The sequence below is a fragment of the Brachionichthys hirsutus genome, unplaced genomic scaffold, assembly GCF_040956055.1.
Source record: "Brachionichthys hirsutus isolate HB-005 unplaced genomic scaffold, CSIRO-AGI_Bhir_v1 contig_1436, whole genome shotgun sequence".
NCBI lineage: Eukaryota > Metazoa > Chordata > Actinopteri > Lophiiformes > Brachionichthyidae > Brachionichthys > Brachionichthys hirsutus.
Genome location: NW_027180513.1, coordinates 65050 through 83252, shown reverse-complemented (window position 1 = coordinate 83252; position 18203 = coordinate 65050). Strand labels below are relative to the sequence as shown.

Genomic DNA, 18203 nt, shown 5'->3' with positions numbered 1-18203 from the left:
GGGCAGATGCAAGACCGAAGGACGGATTTCAATCTCCAAAAGTCCCAAATATTTGACGCAAAACAAAAAAACAAAAAATTGAAAGCTATGCTAAAAGCTTCCTCGCCTGTTTCAACTCCCTCAGAGCTTGTTACAAATCACGTAGCTTGTTTGGAAGACTGCAGGACGGCGATGGGGCTGAGAACCAAAATCCTGGTCCGTGCTTCAAGGGCCCAACTTGGAGAGTTTGAATGGAGGAAGTGAGGTCAGGCCAGTCTGGGTCCCTTACCCTTTGCCCTCTCTTGGGACTCATAAATTAGCCTGCTGTAATTCTCTACCAGACGGCCTTGCCCCAGCAGGTGCGTGTTTGTATATATGAGTGCTAACAGGGGATGTAAGCGCTGTAATGTCCGTGATCTACGGTGTTGGGAATGTAGATGGGAGGAAACACGCAATCTAAATATGCTTATCCTCCCCCCCGCTGCAGGGGCCGTGCAGATAAAGGCACAGCAGTAGGATGCTGAGCCTTAAACAATCCCCGCAGCGGGTTAAAAAATATTACAAATATCAAAGGTTAAATCAAGTTCATCTTGTTACGGGCACGGAAGGGAGGGGGGGGGGGGTTCAAGAACTCGCTCAGGCTGCAGCTCGCTTGGGAAAGTTGCTGAGAAATAAAACTATGCGTGCATCATTGCTTTGAGAGGTAAACATCCTTGAGAGAAAACGCTTCTGTCGCTCCAGCAGCCACGGTGGTATCTGCATCAAAGTGACGGGTTGTTTAAGGGACATTGGGACGTCCACTGAGTTCATTGGAATATAACATTTTCAGATTCCATGATTCAAGATCTCCTTATGTGGATGATTTTTTTTTTTATCAACATCGTCACCGGCGTCAGCCGATCATCAGGTTTCTCAACTCTTATAATTTTGTGGCAGTTCCGGTCCTTCTATAATCGACGGACAAAAAAGTAAGCAGTCGGTATAAATTCAGACTTGGGTTTCCACTTCCTGTCTTTGTTTCTTTGCGTGCATTTTTGTGTAAACCTTGAGTCTACAGAGCCGGAGCTGGCCAAAAAGACAACATCAATCAATTCAGAGTAACGCTGCGGACCTCGTGTTTGAGGTCCCACCCAGACTTATAGAGTAAAGGCTATATCGAGCGATAAACGCATTTACAGATGCTCTCAAAAATAAGGATCAAAGTCAAATCATAGTTCAGAAGTGTTATGTTCAGTTAAACTGTCTTGAGCAAGAAAGAACATGTTCATTGCTCTTTTTTTCAAAGTACTTCACTCCTAAGATAAAAAAGTATGCTGGCTATAATTAAATATTAATTAATATGTGGGGAGGGGTGGGGTTGGATCAGAAGATGTATGTTCTGTAAAATCAGTATAATACACAAATACAATCAGGTGCAAACATGTTGTGTTGCTAGGTTACCAGCTTTTGCTCTAAGCTAAGCGGCTAACTGAATGAATCTGTATTATTGCAGACATATGAACGTATCAGCCTCAGAATCATATGCAAGGAAAGAATTGGAAAAAAAATGTGTTCATGTCGTATAATTCCTGAAGTTTGTGCGAGAGATTTTTTGTCCGAATCTCTCTTGGGCAACGGAGGGAAGAAGTTTGATACTTTTTCTCCCTTGCGTTCCTTTCAGCTGCGGAAACAAATCCGTTGAGAATGTGACATTCAATGTCGTCACAGCTCAAGGGAGGGGAGGCGTGGGGAATTCAGCATCCTGCAGACTATTTATCGTATCATCATGGTGTCATTTGGATTTTGTTGAGGAACACGTTGAGCTGCTTCTGTCACCCGCAGAAGAATTGTTGTTCACGCAGGTTCTCATGTCTTAAGCCTGCCTTTTGTCAGATGTGCCATAAGGAGAGAGCAAACGTTTGGATTCACACACACACACACACAAAAACTATTTCAAGTTATGATATTAAATGGAGCCCCCACACACACACACACACACACACACACACATAGCACTGATGTGTGTGTTGTTGCGTGCACGCTCCATCAGTCGCTGGACTTCACAGGGAGGTCCTGTTCTCTGTGTTGTTGCTGTGTCTAGTCTCTTGTTAGAGAATTGATGACACTGTCTCTGGAAAACAAACAAGGCGGGAAGCTAAGAAGTTGGTCACTCACCACAGCGCTCTGACCCAGAGACGCAGGGGCCATCGCAACGTGCGAGCAACGCCCCCCGTGGAATGTGCCACGGTGTGTGTGTGTGTGTGTGTGTGTGTGTGCACACGCTCCTGTTTGTGTTGCCACAGCTGGAATGTGACTTGTGTCTGAATGTGCACCTTTGTGTTACTGTGGCAACAATGTTAACCTGCAAAAGAAAACACTAGTTAATACAAGCTATAGTTGGCACCACCATTGTTATTTTTTTTTGGTTGTATTTGCTTTACACGGATACGTGCCAAAATAAATGTTTCGACAAATCCAAGTCAAGAAAGCACAAAGAGGGCCTTTTGATTGTTTGGCTGACTAACTCATTGATTTGGAAGTGACACGCTCGCCAGAGGCTACTCCTGTCACGCCTTTCTCTGACTCAACTCACATCACAGCCCAAGACCGTTGTCCCGGGGGCCTCTCCGGGGCCGACAAACCGAACCCTGGCCGGGGCCCCCTGAGCCTTAATCTCAGAGCTCAAATCCCATAATTGCAGAGCTGACAGTTGATAACTAACGTAAGAGACACCCTCACCTGGTTGGAAAGAATGAAAACATCTCCTGTCAAAGTGAAGGAAGGAGATGAGTGGGGGGGAGGGGGTGTTTCCAGTTCCAGTTCCTATTAAGAAAGTGAAAATCTGGAGGGTAAAATAGAACCTGCAGCATTCATTGTGATAAATGGTATTAAGATATCTGCTCCACTTGTAATGTATACATAATTATAAGTTTATAGAGCCCGGTTGATATGATCAGAAATAACGTTTTTGGGTATACAACAATTTAAAACTACACTTGTTTGCTGAAGCTTCTTTAATTCATGAAGCTGACCCCCATTATTATTCATCAACATAAAAAGCCACAGCCTCTCATTAGCTTATTAAAAATGAATAAATTTTGTATCCACTGCAAGCATAATTTATATTTAATTGTCTTTTACCATAAAAAATAAAATAAAATAAAAACGGTGCACCACAAGATCTATATTCTATAAAAATAAAATGTAAAAGTCTGCAGAAGTGGTATCCGTTTGAAGTTTTCTGTTCTCCTGGTGATGATGAGCTGAAACATGCTATAACACAACGTACAGCTGCAGGGATCTACAGAACGGAATGATGCTTAATGTATTTCTCTGTCATTGCAATGCAGTCATTTGACCCAGTATTAGCATAAAAACATGTATTAGTACAGCTTTAACTTGGAGTTCTCATACAGAAAACACTTACAGTATAATACTGGACATAGATAGACGTAATAGGGCCCCAGTCAGGCTGAAACGCTTGCTGAGGGAGGGGGGGGGGGCAGGCTGATGGCCCTCGTTTATCAACCACTTCAGCTTTCAGAGACAGCTGTGGGGAGAGCATAGAGGAGATGGTGTGTTTATACCACAGCTCTGCCAAGGACAGACGGAAAGCCTTCTACTTATATTGTATGCAGTAGAATGCGAGTCTGTAGAGTTTGGACTCAAGGTGACATTTACAATAAAATGTTCCACCTTGCTGTCTCAAACAGATCTTCTTGTTAGGGCCACATCTTGTTACTTAATCTGATACTCCATGCCCCCCCCCATCTATTTATAGAGGGCATACCAGGTTCCTGTCAGTGCGCCTGTTGAAAGCTTTAGCGTGGCCGTGGCGCCACCTCGTGGCTCTATTTTGTACTGCAGCTCAGGAATTGTGTTCATCAAAGGGCCAATCATAGCCCGAGGAGGGCGGGTCATGCCGGTGTCACCTTGGCTCGGGATTGGTAAATCTCCCACTCCCCAAACAGACACCTGTTGAAGGTGTCAGACTGTGAAACTGGAGCGTGTAAGCCTCACGCGTGTCTCGTACCCGAGCCATGATGTCTGTGTTTTGCGAGGTCCCCCACGCAGAGCCTATCGCTGTCTTCCAACTAAATGAAGATTTCATCAACGACACATCTCCCAAAAAGGTGAACCTCTGCGTGGGAGGTAATTTTAGAGCTTGTTTTTGCGAGTCGGGATTAGGAAACGAATCAAGTTTTACTGAGTGTTTACACGATTTGGTAAATGTGCTGGAGGAGATTATCAGGAGGCCAGGGATCACTGTGTGTGGGTTTAACGTTCCAGATGTTTTTGTTGTATCCCGTTGAATTTCCGCCTGGTTTAGCGTGCCTGCTCCTCTCACCTCGTCCCTTGCAGCGTACCGTACAGAGGAATGCCAGCCATGGATTCTTCCAGTGGTAAAAAAGGTGGAAAAGATCATGGTGCAAGATGACGAGCTAAACCACGAGTACCTGCCCGTCCTGGGCCTGCCTGAGTTCAGATCGTCAGCCTCCAAGATCGCCCTGGGAGACGACAGCCCTGCCATCCAGGAGAACAGGGTGTGTGTAGTAGTAGACGATGATGTGCCTCTTGTGGCGTGTAAGAGTTCAAATGAACCCAATCGCCACGGGAGGCGAAGTTGAGGGGGTTAAAACATTGGAAACGCAGAACTTTGCACAGTTTTATTTGCTCCGGATCGCAGAGAGAACGGGTTTGAGGACTTACTTGTTTGCTGTTGTATTAGTTGACATTAAATACCTCATTAAGCCGGGGCAATCTTCCGAATGTTTCCATCACTTCTGGTGTATCCTGCGTTCATGCGGTCACTGACTTCTCTGGGACCGCCAGGTGGGGGCCGTGCAGTGCCTAGGTGGTACAGGTGCTTTGAAAATGGGTGCAGAGTTTCTCCGCCGTTTCCACAATGGAAAGAACAACACTAAAACACCGGTCTATGTGTCTGCACCAACCTGGGGTACACACACACACACACACACAGTAAACAGCGTAAATGAACTTTTGCTTCTCATCCCTGTACTATCGTCCAGACAGTACTATTGTGTAACTGTTGACTTCAGTATTTCAGTGATCTGGATTCTTATCAGTTCCTTTTTATCTAGCTGAAATCTGAACTCGAAGCGCTAAAACGTTTACTGTTCCAGCAAATCACAGCGGCCTTTTCATTCACGCTGGCTTTGAGGATATCCGGCCTTACAAGTACTGGGACGCAGAGAGGCGGGGCCTTGATCTGGATGGTTTCCTCGGTGACTTGGAGGTTAGCAGATATGACGGACGGATATGCTCATGTCATCAGTGATTTTCCGTCAGGCGTGAACTCTGCTTGTTTGTCTCTTTGTCTTCCCACAGAGCTGTCCAGAGCGCTCCATCTTTATTCTGCATGCATGTGCCCATAATCCAACGGGCACAGATCCCACACAGGAGCAATGGAGGGAAATCGCTGCAATAATGATGGTATGTAGCGCAGACGCATTCGCACCAATGCAAGCCGACACATTTGGCCTTGTACGTAGTTGCGTTTTTGATTTATCCATTGCGACACACATTGTCGCCACCACTCTGAACTCACCGGAGCTCTTCGCTGAATGGAAAGTGCAAAAATACTCTGACAAAAAGAAGGCTGGAAATGCTTTCCTGGTGCATGTGAATAATCTGGAGTTACTCTTTCACTGTCTTTGGCTCCAGGAAGGGCAACGTGAAGACGATGGCTGACAGGGTGATGCTGATGAGGGCTCAGCTGAGCGCTAAGCTCCAAGCTCTGGGAACACCGGGGACCTGGAACCACATCACAGAGCAGCGCGGCATGTTCAGCTTCACAGGCCTCACCCGTGAGTACAAAAAACGGATGCACAGAAAGAGGAAGCGCTATATTTAACAACGCCAGTGGCTGCAATTATGCTGAACATCGCAGGGGAAAATGTATAATAAAAAAATGCGAATAAACTTAAGGCAATGGTCAGAATGACAATAAAAATTAAATCAATCCTGCATTTACTTTCAGTAGCTCCGAATACCACAGGTTTTGTTTCTCTCACAATCTAGATTTGATCACAGTGATAACATGTAGGAAAAAAAAGGTCACTTCTGCATTTCCTTCAGCCAAACAAGTGGAATACATGGTGAAGGAGAAATGCATCTATTTACTGGCCAATGGTCGCATCAACATGTGCGGCCTGACCTCCAAGAACATCGATTACGTGGCTGAGTCCATCTACGAGGCCGTCACAAATTTCCACTAGATGACTACGCTACCCATGATCCTCTGTGATTCCTCCTGGGGGAAGCAGCTTGTGGAATTCCGGGAGCAATCACAATGAAGGAGTCCCTCTAAACGTGCACTTGGCGTGCTGACCCTGTTCCCCCCTCCGATTTCAGTGTCTGGTTCTAAGCTATAGGGCTAGCCACAAAGATGAGAGGAAACCCCATCCGTAACTAATGATGTTCATAGTTTGTCTCTTTTCGTCATGGTGGTCTGGTACTTGTACCAATATTTGTTCTGACATGACATACTTTACAATAACCGTTTACTTCCTGAAGGAACTTTGAGAGGATTGGTTTATGGGTGAATGCTATAAATACCTCAGCAGCGCTGGCTCCAGTATTTAAAGGTCCCATATTATGAAAAACTCACTAATAAGGTGGGTTTGAGTCATTATCAACCTAAAAACAGCAACATGTTCACCAACTACATCATGACGGAATCACCCTTGATGCTAAATGAAGATGAAGACCAAGCTATTTTTACTTGTGTTATTGATCCCGTCTTCCGTCTTCTACACATGACAAAACCTTTGATCTGCACAAATGGAACTGAGCCGTTCCAACACATGCTCAAAGTTGTGAGGATTGTGTATCTATTTGATGAACGTTGCATTGAGACCGCATCGATCAGCCAGTTTACTATTGGATCACTGAGGTGTTACAGCAATGTTTTAGAATGACCCAAGCACACTAATAAAGATCTCTAAACATCACAATGTTCATTGTTCAATATGTTGATATTTCATGATTCATGATGCCTTTACAAATAGAATGAAGTGAAGAACCAGATGAATAGAATGTAATAGCTTAATCTCAGCCAATATAAATAGTAAAAACAAAACGGTAGACAAATAACAGATCGATAAATTTATTAATTATCTCTCGTGCAGAACATCTTGCTTGTCTGATAATATCTTTAAATAACTTTTGTAATCATCAAATTACAAAATGTAACTTTGCCTTTTAAATCCCAAACAAACTGCCGGTGGAGGCTTGAGGTCGGCGTGCGTCGTATTGCTTTCCTCTCACACACCTTGTTCGGCGTTTCTGTCACAAAACACGCCAGCCGAGTCCAGCCTGGACTGCAGCCAGGTGGTGAATCGGATTTATTGTTGCACCATTTGATTTCCAGAGAAATGGCTTAAAGTGTTCCATCAGTGCGCAGCATTCTGCAGCCTCCACCTCCATCTCTAGTGGACGATGACTGCAGGTCATTTCTGTAGCCACCTTGTTCCTTTCCTATTCATATTCATTGTTCCTCAACTTTAGCAGTTAAAAGTAACTCAGGCTGCTGGTTTGTTTGAAAATCTACAGTCCCTTTAAATTCCAGTGCAGGTCCAGTCCGCACCTCTGCGAGAGACGTTTACGATAAAGCAGTATGATCCTACTCATGCATCCCTCTGCCTAAGCATGCACATGGAAACACGAGGCTCTCTACGGAGGACGGCAGCATAAACTAACATGCATGTAGGAAATAATCTTCCTCAAGAGTGCATAAAATATCAGCTTGAATCCCGAATCGCTCAAAACCCCTAGCTTATTTTTAATCGGTGTATCCGGCTAAAGTGACAGACACTGAGCGATGGACTGTACATAGAAAAGAGGCTGATATTGATGCAATGGAATGTTTGCTTCTACTTGTTATACTAAATGTAATCAAATATCAGGCTAGTGTTTTTTTTTTTAAGGGAAATAAAATTAAACTATGGGTAATCCAGGTAGTATTTACTGTGTTTGGTTGTGTGAGGTGACTTTTATGGTGCCTTCTTCAAATCACTTTTGGTAAAAAAAGAAAAATCACTTGTGAAATTATGATATTTGTCTCTTGCGCAAGCATCTTTGTGTTGGACTTGCTGGGTGGTCGGTGTGTGCAATAAGTAGCCATTCAAGTGGCGAAATAATTCATGGCTTCTTTCACAACAATTGTGCTTTTTGTGCTCTGGAGGCCTGAGCTGACAGCAAATGTGTCGGATGGTTTTGGCTCAGATATAATCCAACAACATTGTTCATTGTTCAAAGCCCCTGCTTGAATGCCCTAACTAAATGTTAATAGTTCACCCTCCAATCAAAGATGCGTATTTCCCTCCTACTGGTTTTTTTTGGTTTCAGGTTGAGGGTTCTGGAGAAATCGGCTGCAGAGATTTCTGCCTTCTCTCAAACATAATGGAACTTCCTGCCGCTTTGCAAAAAAATATATAGTGGAACCTCCCAACAGCAAAATAATCAAGAGAGGTGGGTTGTGCTTCTACTCGTGAAGCGATGCTCTTGCTTGGTGGAACATGAACTATACATTTAGCATGCTTTGCTAGCTAGCCAGCAGTCCATGGACAAATGCATGCTTTTGTATTGTGCTATGGGAACAGGTCTGGAATATTATTCGGGATGCTTTTAGCCCCATCATCAGTGAAGTCCCATCTATATTTGAGATACGCACGCATCTCTACAGCTGCGATCTACAACTCAAAATGATACGAGGGGATGAACAGCACTGCAGAACAGGAACAAAATGAATGTTTCTTTTACTTTAGGGTGAGCTGCTCTTTCAGAATGATGGTTCGCTCTACTATGAAAAAAAAAACCAAGTACCACGAGGAACGTTCGTCACAAAATCCTGCAGAAATCCTCGTATGGCTGGATAAATTATGTCAATCAAAAAAAAATTTCCATAGTTGTCCCCACTTTAGAAGTGGGATGTCAGGCAAAGGTGGGGCGACGTGTTCCAGTGGGGACCTGAGTATAAGTGGTGACGACAATACACGAGTGGGTCAGTCAGTCTGGGCGTGGAGGGACTATGAAGGGGTAGTTGTGTGGTTGAGACAAAGCAGGCAAAGGGGAAGAAGCTGTGTGTGTGTCGCCCGCTCTTCCTCAGTGTCGCTGTGCTAGCTCGTCACTGGCAGCTGCTCTGAACCTTCCTCCGGGCTCTTTTCTCCGTCTTGAGACTTTTTTCTCCTCTTGTTGCCTAGAACGCAAGGAGGTAAGTTAATAGTAGTTACCTTTGCATCAAACGTCCACTGACTCATCTCACGCTGAAATAGCATCCGCCCTACTGAGTGGCACAGCTGTTGCTCCCTGCGTTCTCTGAGCCAGCAGGGACAGCTGCATCTGGAGAATGCGCTCTGCAGCAAAGAGTAGGTTGCCGCGTGGGACCAAACACAGCACCGGTTGCTAAGATACGCCCGGCGCCCGTTTCTATGTCTCACGGAAGAGTTTGCTCACGTCTGACAACGATGTGTGGTTGTGCTGTCGCATCGGTGTTTATGACAAATGACTAACTCACTCAGTTTACGCAGCAGCTTCTTCCCGATGTTCTCCTCGGAGCCGGACAGAGACACGGAGCTGATGAAGGGAGAGGTGGACGGCTGAGACTCTGCAGGCGCATCTGGAGGAGGAAGTATAAAAGACGACGGGGAGGGGAGTAGGAGGGCCGAATGAATCCCTTAGCCTGCAGCGATATGTAAATAACAAAGATGTAAATTACGTTACTAGACTGTCCTCTTTAATAAAAGAGAAACATGCTTTCTTAAACCACACAGCACTGGTTCAAATATAACCTTTCTCATCAGAATTCTTTCTTGAAATGATTTCCATGCAGTTTTCCATAACTGAGCGATAAGAAATGAACGATCCAGTATTCCTGAGGCAGCTTTCGGGATGCATGAAGCAACGCTAACCTTCCTCGCCATAATTCTCTGGTCGGTCCTCGTGGATGTAGGGAATTTCATCCATGCGGAGGAACACTGTATCACTGGGACTCCTCTGTCCATCAGATTTGCTGCCTGTGGAGAAAGAATATGACCAATCAGTCCGAAGCTGGATGACGGCAGCTCCTGCCTGTAAGGACAGCATTTTGTTATTGGTTAGTGCATTTTAAGGTCCAATTAAAAATAAAATGGTGATGAATAAATGAATGACTCAAAGTGTGCTGCTTAAACTCCATGTGAAGATGAGCTACAGCCAGAAGAGGTGATTTTGTTGGTGCAATCTGTGTGACGTGACGTATAACCAGACCGACGGACGCATCTGTGTGGGGATTTTTTTTTTTGGCACGTTACACGCGGCACAAGACAGCTGGTGTGGGAGGAAATCCTTTAAGCCTGGAAACCAGTACAGATTGGCTGATGTCATATTTGCACCAGTTTTATGAGTGAGTCGCATTGTGTGTGTTTTTAGTCTTTACAAATCAAAAATAATACTTATAGTGAATTCTATGTTTTAAAAAATATATAAAGAATTCATTGCCATTGGACCTCCAGATCATCATGAATTTATAAGTTGCCACTGATTAGCCAGTGTCCAATTCATCATCTATAGACAGATGAGGAGGAGGAGGAGGAGGAGGAAGACAGGAGGGAGAGATAAGGCAGTCCCATTTGAGAATGGGCTGCTGTCAGACAGGCTTTGGGCTCTTTGCCTGCTGAGCACTCAAACAATGTTTGTTCCTTTGAAACTCCTCTTTCTTCCCCCTCAAAAGAACTCGCTCCTGGTCCACTGAACATCTTCATTGAATGGATTTGTTGCGATATCAACCAGTGCAAGAGCAGAATCATCGTCAGTATCAGAACAAAATCTAAATAACAGAGTGCAGAGTATTCACGTCTCTGAGCGAAGCTTAAGGATGAGGGTAAAGAAACAGATGTATTTTAGAGGGGCTGGAGAAGAGATGCCACCGTCTGACCATCCAGGTAATGAAACTGCGCTGTCACGGCGATCATACATAACATAGCGCATACTTACGAACAATGCGGTTTCTTTCATTGAGCTGGGAGGTGTTGCGAAGGACGCCGTGTGGATGGAGGTGAGCGAGGCGTGCTAACCCCAGCCGGGTGTGTGCGTGGGTGAGGGGGAGGGCGATGCTGTGCGATCGGGCCTCTGGGACTGGAGGCCTCCCCTTTGAGTCGGGATCCACTGGATCAGGTGTTTGAGGGGAAATGTCCATCCTGGTGGCTGTTATGGCGTTCTGGTAGTGGCTCCTGGTGATCTGTGTGGGCGTGGGAAGAAAGCGTTACCATGAGTGTTGTGCGTGTGTGTGTGTGTGTGTGTGTGTGCGTGTGCATGTGCGTGCGTGTGTGCAGAGCTGCCTTCATGCCTAAAACACACATAGATGGGGAGACAGATGGAATGCAGAGAAGGTGAAGGAGAGGTGAAGTAAAACACTGCATTCGACAATTAACTCCAAAATAGTTATGGTTGAAATTGAGCTCAATTATCCCAGTGATTACAGGAAGTGTGTAAGTGCACGGCGAGGAGAGCGGCAGGCAGGAAGCCTGCGTTCCGTCAGAATCAGGGATTAGGAAATAGCAAACATTGCCTCAGAGGAAATTTAGTTAAAATTATTATTTTAAATGGAGGAATCTTTTTTTTTTTTTACTTTCAGTGGGTAGGAAATGATGTTTAGTTTATAATAATGCCCCCCCCCCCATATATATCTGTGCTGTGTGTAGGTATTTCACTTTGTAACCTTGATGATCTGCAGATCTGTGAGCTGCCGGACTGAGTAGTCGGGTAAGTAGAGCGCTCCTCCTCCAGCGGCGAGCTGGCCCACGCTGCCTCCACTCAGGAGTAAATCTGATTGGTTCAGACCGCTGCCCCGGGAACTGTACCTCTGACCTGGACCGCATACGAGAAAAAAGAAACATGCTTTTAGTTGTTTATATATCGTACATGTAAACATAGATATGTTATCATATGGGGTCAAATATCAGAAAATATGAAAAGACCATGTAACCAAATGTTTGTCTCCTATGAAAACCTCCAAACTTAATTTAGCTATTGAGCACATCCGAACTGAATGTCTACATTAAAAGTAAATCAATCCCACAACTCCCTTCTAATAACACATTAAGCGCTTCATTAATGCTAAGGGATTTGTATTTTATTATATTGCAGCTTGACTTAGAGGCACCTGTCAAAATGTTATTGCTTCTGCACTTGATTAGGAAACGTAAAAAAAAAAAAAAAAAAAGTCTAAACCCAGTAGTGTCTCAAGAAATGTTTTCTGATTGCATTCAGCACCTGAGCTAATAAATAAATCATATATGAAAAACACACAAACAACAACCACAAGAAAAATAAGAGAGAGAAAGAGTGTGTGTGTGTGTGTGTGTGAGGGAGAGAGAGATAGAGAGAGGGGGTTTCTGCTTGCTCTGCAGTCTTAGCCGGATTTCATCTAATCCTGCCAAGGTCGAGTCCTTCCACTGGGAAATTCTCTGAAATCACTTCTTTTTTAATTACTGTCTTCCCACGGCTGCTGCTGCTGCAGGCTGACACTTTAAAGACACCTGTTTCAGCAGGTTCACAACAAGCACTGCGGTAAATTGAGGATATTCAACACTGAACTCCACATTATCACCCTAAAAATATCAAACAGCATGGCTTCATGTGTGCGTCTACTTACTAATGGGCAGGGGTGGGATGAGGGCTGGCGTGCCATAATAGGAAAATGCACCGTTTTCAAAGCGGAGAGCCTCTCGTCCTATCTCCACCTCCACCCGCCCCTGCAATGTCAGCCATTTACATGCATTAGAAATATGCAGATAAATCGAGCGTTATTTCTCGGCTTCAATGATCTTCATTCTAATTATTCACTTGTGTATATCTGAGCAGGGTTTGTGTTTTACCTGCAGGATGAGGACAAAGTAGTCAACGGGCTTGTTCCTCTGGAAGAGGTAGTGTTGAGGAGAGAGCTTCCTCCTTGGATTGAACTTGAGTTCCTGCACGACGCTGGGATGCTTGATGACACGCAGTAAGATCTTCTCCGACAGGTGACAAGGTCTGAAGGGCTCCACCTCTGTGGGATAGATGAATATAGACACCCAGACAACACAGCGAGGTGAGTCAGTGAAAGGACACCATCGTCCCTGCGTTTTAAACTAGGTTTATGTGAAGGTTCACTGCGTCCACCCACAGACGACCTACGCACAGTACTACACAGTACTACACACTACTACGGCGATACCTGTGGCCAAGAAGCGGTGCGTTGCGAGCAGCAGCTGAGGCGAGATCTTCACCTTCAGCTCGTTTTCTGCCAGTTTGAAGATGGAGAAATCCTGCAGCTTCCTCTCATGGTTGGATACTCGCCTCTTATTTCGATTATCCGCTACGAATACACGCAGATTAAAAAATGTCTTGGACAGGGCAGATTTCACATTAGAATATTCTTTGATAAGGTGTTACATTTTGACAGACTCATTGTTTCACATGTGAAAATGTTTTAGACTTCATGCACTACATTCATTAATTGATGTGCTGTAGCTTAATGAGATGCATGCAATTATTACAGAATCACAGATATCATTTCCTGTAGCACATTTATCTGCAGCTGCAGGTGTCAAGAGATAATCCAGTGCTGTGTGAAAAAGACACTGATTAATACATGGATTTATGCACTGCAAATGCACCTCTATGTTGGTGTGGATGTGCATACACAGACAATAAGGCACTCTAATACACCCACACGTACGCATCCTCGACACAGATTATATCACACGTGTAATTGAAATTGTACCAAACTTTTATGTTCAGTTCTGTGATTAAAAGAAAAAAATATTTCTGCCCTAACATTGGCATGCAAATAAGTAGAATTTGGTTAGCAAAAAGATTAGCACTGACATGAAATGCCTTTCCTGCCAAGTCACGATGAGCGGATTATGTTGATTATAAGAGGGCCATTTATTTCACATTATGTAATGACATAGCAGCAGGGAGCTGTGAGCAGCTGGAGAAAGGTCGGATCAATAGTTTAATGGGAAATAAGGGTAGAAGAGAGGGAAATACCATGTGCAATTAAATGTGACTTATTACACCCTTAAATATATGTTGGATCGAGTACTGTCCAGCGATGCTGGGGACCACGGAGCTGCACAAACTCCATCAGAGACGACAGCTGCATGCATTCATAGAGTCAGTCATACAGAGACAGTCATTATTAGTGTGATTCTATAGCGTACGTACTATACAGGTCTGTCTCATCCACAATCTCAGACTTGATGATCTCCTCTATGACATCCTCCAAGGTGACGATGCCCATCACTTCATAGAACGGGTCTCCCTCCCCCTCGCTGTTCACCCTCTGCACCACAGCCAGGTGAGACTTGCCTGCATTCACCAGAAAAGAGCAAGGGTAGCGGGCTGATGTTATAAAGTGTTCACGCAAAGGGCGGAGAGAGAACAGCACGGGCTAAAAATACCATGAGTCAACAGCCTCCAACTGGATCTGTGCAGTCAAGAAGAAAATCAGCATTCAAGCGCCAACTGTGGATGTTGGGGGGGGGGGGTCTGGAGTCGCTTTGACAGGTTAGAAGACTTGACCCTTAGTACACACTGAGATTAGTCTCAGGATGTCTACATCTGCCAACGAAACCGCACATGCTGCTGTGAACACACACACACACACACACACACACACTTTTCACACGAGCAGACCCAGAAGCCCCCACGGACAGCGTTTGGTTAGACGTAAACGCCTGCCAGACACAATGACACAGGTCACTACAGCACCATGTCAAAAATAGGTTATCTAATTTGTGATGTCACCAGAACAAAGATTTGAGAACCGGAACGTATAAATAGTCTCCAGCCTCATTAAAAAAAAAAGAATCAGACGGGCCGATTTAGTGTGTGTGTGTGTGTGTGTGTGTGTGTGTGTGGGGGGGGGGGGGGGGGGGGGGGTCAAAGAGATAAAATGTTTTAATCCACTGCAACAAGAAAGAAATCCTGATTGACTGACGGGCCGCCACCGCCGCCTTCGCAGGTCGCACTCAGCGCTCAGGTCGGCTTGTCTGAAGAACTCAGGTGAGTCGGAGGTGGATTCGGCCATCGGCCGCCGATGCTTTTTGGCCACCGCATTACATCATTCGTATGTTATATAATTCTCTGGCAGCATGTGACACAGACTTAGTGGACTCACACACATGGACGTGCACGCCTGAAGCGAGACCAGGCCTATCATAGAAGTCCCTTTAGCAAATCGTTCCGCTCCACTCGTTTCAAGGCTCCTCCAGTCCAGTATGTGCTGTTGTGGGTCATGAATAATATCTCTGCATATGATTGTGCATTATGTGTGCGTGTGCTTTTTCTGCAAACGTTACAGTTAGTACTATAGAAGGCAGACTTTTAACAGATTAGATTATAGAAACTGTGATGGTTATTTTGTGCATTGTTTCGTGTGTTTAAAGTAACAAAAAAAAATCGAATTCTATTTGTAATGATTTTGTTTTTGTACTTGTACATTACTTTATGATTTTTTCTTCTTCTTCTACTGCCCACATGTATAGGACGAACAATTTCTTCAACATCTTTCATGTAAAAACAACCCAATAGCATCCTAATAAATTAAAATTTTACATCATGGTTTATTTAGCCCTTTAGATCTTTCTGTCATCAAAGCGTAACTCCATGAAATGTCAAAGATGTTTCTTTTTGGCTCATTTTTCCAATATCTGCAGTCTCAATTTCACTTCTGACATTATTGGTGACACCTCACCCCAGCCCCTCATCCATCTCAGCGAGAGACGCTGACAGCTTCCAGACAGGCTTCCTGAACAGCAGGAGCTCTTAATCCATGAGAGCAAAGTCGGAAGGAGGCGAAAGAGCAGGGAAAGGTTGCAGCTGAATTTTTCATGGCTGCTCTGCAGGCTTTGCGTGGCGATGACCTTACAGAGAGCAAGAGCTTAAAAGGCACCACGGGCTGACAATTAAGTGAACGGAAACTATCCAAAAGCGAACTTCACCTGAACCTCCACCTGGATAAATATCACATATTATGGGAACAGGCACAGATCTGGACCTTCTGCTCCTCCAGTGAAGCCAGATGTCTCCACTTCTGCAAATTCTGTTTGTTAACAGGACATTGAATTGCAGATATTAATTGATATATACAAGTAGAACAAGCAAGGAGGTGGAAAAAGTTCCATTTTGAAAGTGAGTTTTAGTACATAGATTATTAAAAATAACCCCATTTGGGTCCATGCATGGCCTTTAACCTCTGGCTGCACCACTAACTGTGACACTATATCAGTTTCCACATGTGTCTGGCGGGTCTGGGGGTCCTGGGGCTTTACTGGTGCACCCACTGTGAGGCAAAGGCCTGATGCATACACTGAAACACATTTAGCTGCTGTAGGAGGCAACCCTCCAGACTGCCCGGACACACATATGGCGCCACAAACATTCCACGCTCGTTTTTCATTTGGTAGCTGTATACTTAAGTCACATGTTACCTCTCTTAAATTCCTCCAGCATCACATCCAGCTTGGTGTCGTTGAACACGCAGTGCATTGGACGCTTGTAAAACTGAGTGATTGTTTTCAGAGGGGTGCAATCGTCTGGATCCACGAAAGCCAAGTCTTTGACAAACAGGATGTCCACGATGCTGGCTCGCTCATTCTCGTAGACCGGGATCCGGGTGAACCCGCTCTGCATCACGTCTGACATGGTACAAAAGTCCAGCGTGGCGTCTGAGGACAGCATGTAGCAGTCTGACAGCGGGGTCAGCACGTCCTCCACGGTCTTGGTCCTCAACTCCAGGGCTCCTTGGATGATATTGAGCTCCTCTTTGACCAAGTCGTGGTAGGGGTCCGTGACGCGCAGCATGGCCACGAGCTTCTCTCTGGTGTAGAAGTTGCTGATCTCTTGGCGAAGCAGGATGTCCAGGATCTTGGAGACCGGGTAGGCGATGGGAAAAAACACTAGCATCAGCAGACGGGTCGCACAGAGGGTCTTGGAGGCGATTGCGAGGCTGTGCCGGGACGCTACAGAGTGAGGTAAAATTTCGCCAATAAAGAATATCCCCATGGCACACGAGGCGGTGGACAGGGCAGTCATTCCTAAAATCTGACACATCCACACAACGAAACATGTATTTGTGAGCACGTTGCCCAGCACCACAGTACATAGTATGTAGTTTCCATGTTTACGCACTGACTCGATTTTTCGCGCGTATTTCTGCTCCTTTTCCGTGCCGCTGTTTTGCAGGACGCGCAGCTCCACGGGGTCCAGCGCCAGCATGCTGATGTTCAAGCCGCTGCAGAGCGCAGACAGCCCCAGCAAGAGCACCGACACGCCCGCCTGGAGCCAAACGTCCGCCCCTGGAGGTCTCTCCACCACCGCCAGCCAGAAGTCTCTGGTGCTGAAATGCTCCCACTTCACGCCATCGAAGACGCACATGGAGTAATATTTCATCGCCTCGCCTCTGCGGAGATCTTTGGCGAATAGTTCCATCAAAACTGAATTCTGACTGGAGGTGGATCTGTAAGAACCCAGCAGCTCCACGTCGGAACTGCGGGCACTCTCCTCTTCGCACGAATTGCCGCCGGACTGAAGCCGCTTTTCCCCGTCCCGGCTCTCCCCGCCTGGTTCCTCCAGAAACGCGATCCACGGAGCGGCAGGCGCGCCGCCGGGTCTGCCGCTGACGTTCACGCTGTCCATCGATCGCGATGCGGGGTAATAAACCCTCAGGACGAAGCGAGTCCCCTCGGTCGCTCTCAGAATCCCGTCCTGCACGGACAGGTCGCCGCTCTGGGTGTCCTCTGGTCGGACGCCGAGCAGCGCTGCCGTCGTCGGGGTCGGCAGAGAGGAGAGGGCGGCGGCGAGGAGGAGGAGGAGAGGGAACCGGCGCGGATGCAGGATGCAGCGGGGAGCATCCGCAGCATCCGCAGCCATCGTGCTGAATGAACCGCCGAAAGACGTGGGAGAATTTGGGTCACGTGATGCGACGAGATTGATGGACCATATCCATGAGGAAGAAGATGGGGAGAGAGAGAGAGAGAGAGAGAGCAGAAACCTTAAGTACTCATGACAACAATGACGTAGGCCTGTCTTATTTGCTTTCTGCAACATTCTAAAAATAGAATGCGGGGGAATGCCCAATCATGAATGATTAATGTGACACGGGGCGCAAAATACACACAGACCCCACCGACATCTATAGAAAATCATTAATAGACTAAATATTAGACAGGAAGCGCAACGGAGATTATTTAGAGTCT

At 45.7% G+C, this 18203-nt stretch overlaps 2 protein-coding genes across 2 annotated transcripts; one reads left to right on the top strand and one right to left on the bottom strand.

Moving 5' to 3' along the window:
• Positions 1-4001: 4001 nt before the first annotated feature.
• LOC137915751 (aspartate aminotransferase, cytoplasmic-like) lies at positions 4002-6197 on the top strand. The gene is made up of 7 exons (XM_068758869.1): positions 4002-4110; positions 4321-4502; positions 4792-4915; positions 5103-5215; positions 5308-5550; positions 5648-5786; positions 6058-6197. Exons 1-7 carry the CDS (start codon positions 4002-4004, stop codon positions 6195-6197), a joined length of 1050 nt encoding a protein of 349 aa, XP_068614970.1.
• A 2901-nt stretch (positions 6198-9098) lies between these two features.
• On the bottom strand, positions 9099-17883 carry LOC137915743 (metal transporter CNNM1-like). Its single transcript, XM_068758863.1, has 10 exons — positions 16437-17883; positions 14170-14313; positions 13175-13315; positions 12837-13006; positions 12614-12713; positions 11678-11826; positions 10954-11197; positions 9891-9995; positions 9497-9598; positions 9099-9178 (listed from the first exon to the last, which is right to left on the bottom strand). The coding sequence occupies exons 1-10, from the start codon at positions 17875-17877 to the stop codon at positions 9099-9101; spliced, it is 2676 nt and encodes an 891-aa protein (XP_068614964.1). The 5' UTR covers positions 17878-17883.
• Positions 17884-18203: the final 320 nt, after the last annotated feature.

What these genes read in the sequence shown, in the direction of transcription:
- LOC137915751 (XM_068758869.1), top strand. Translation starts at nt 4,002, where the DNA reads ATGTCTGTGTTTTGCGAGGTCCCCCACGCAGAGCCTATCGCTGTCTTC. An exon ending in CTGCCATCCAGGAGAACAGG is followed by an intron (nt 4,503 to 4,791) that starts GTGTGTGTAGTA and finishes TGGGACCGCCAG; the next exon opens with GTGGGGGCCGTGCAGTGCCT. An exon ending in AGCTCTTCGCTGAATGGAAA is followed by an intron (nt 5,551 to 5,647) that starts GTGCAAAAATAC and finishes GGCTCCAGGAAG; the next exon opens with GGCAACGTGAAGACGATGGC.
- LOC137915743 (XM_068758863.1), bottom strand. Translation starts at nt 17,877, where the DNA reads ATGGCTGCGGATGCTGCGGATGCTCCCCGCTGCATCCTGCATCCGCGC. An exon ending in GCACCGCTTCTTGGCCACAG is followed by an intron (nt 13,007 to 13,174) that starts GTATCGCCGTAG and finishes TCTATCCCACAG; the next exon opens with AGGTGGAGCCCTTCAGACCT. An exon ending in TGAAAGAAACCGCATTGTTC is followed by an intron (nt 9,996 to 10,953) that starts GTAAGTATGCGC and finishes CTTTCTCCACAG; the next exon opens with GCAGCAAATCTGATGGACAG.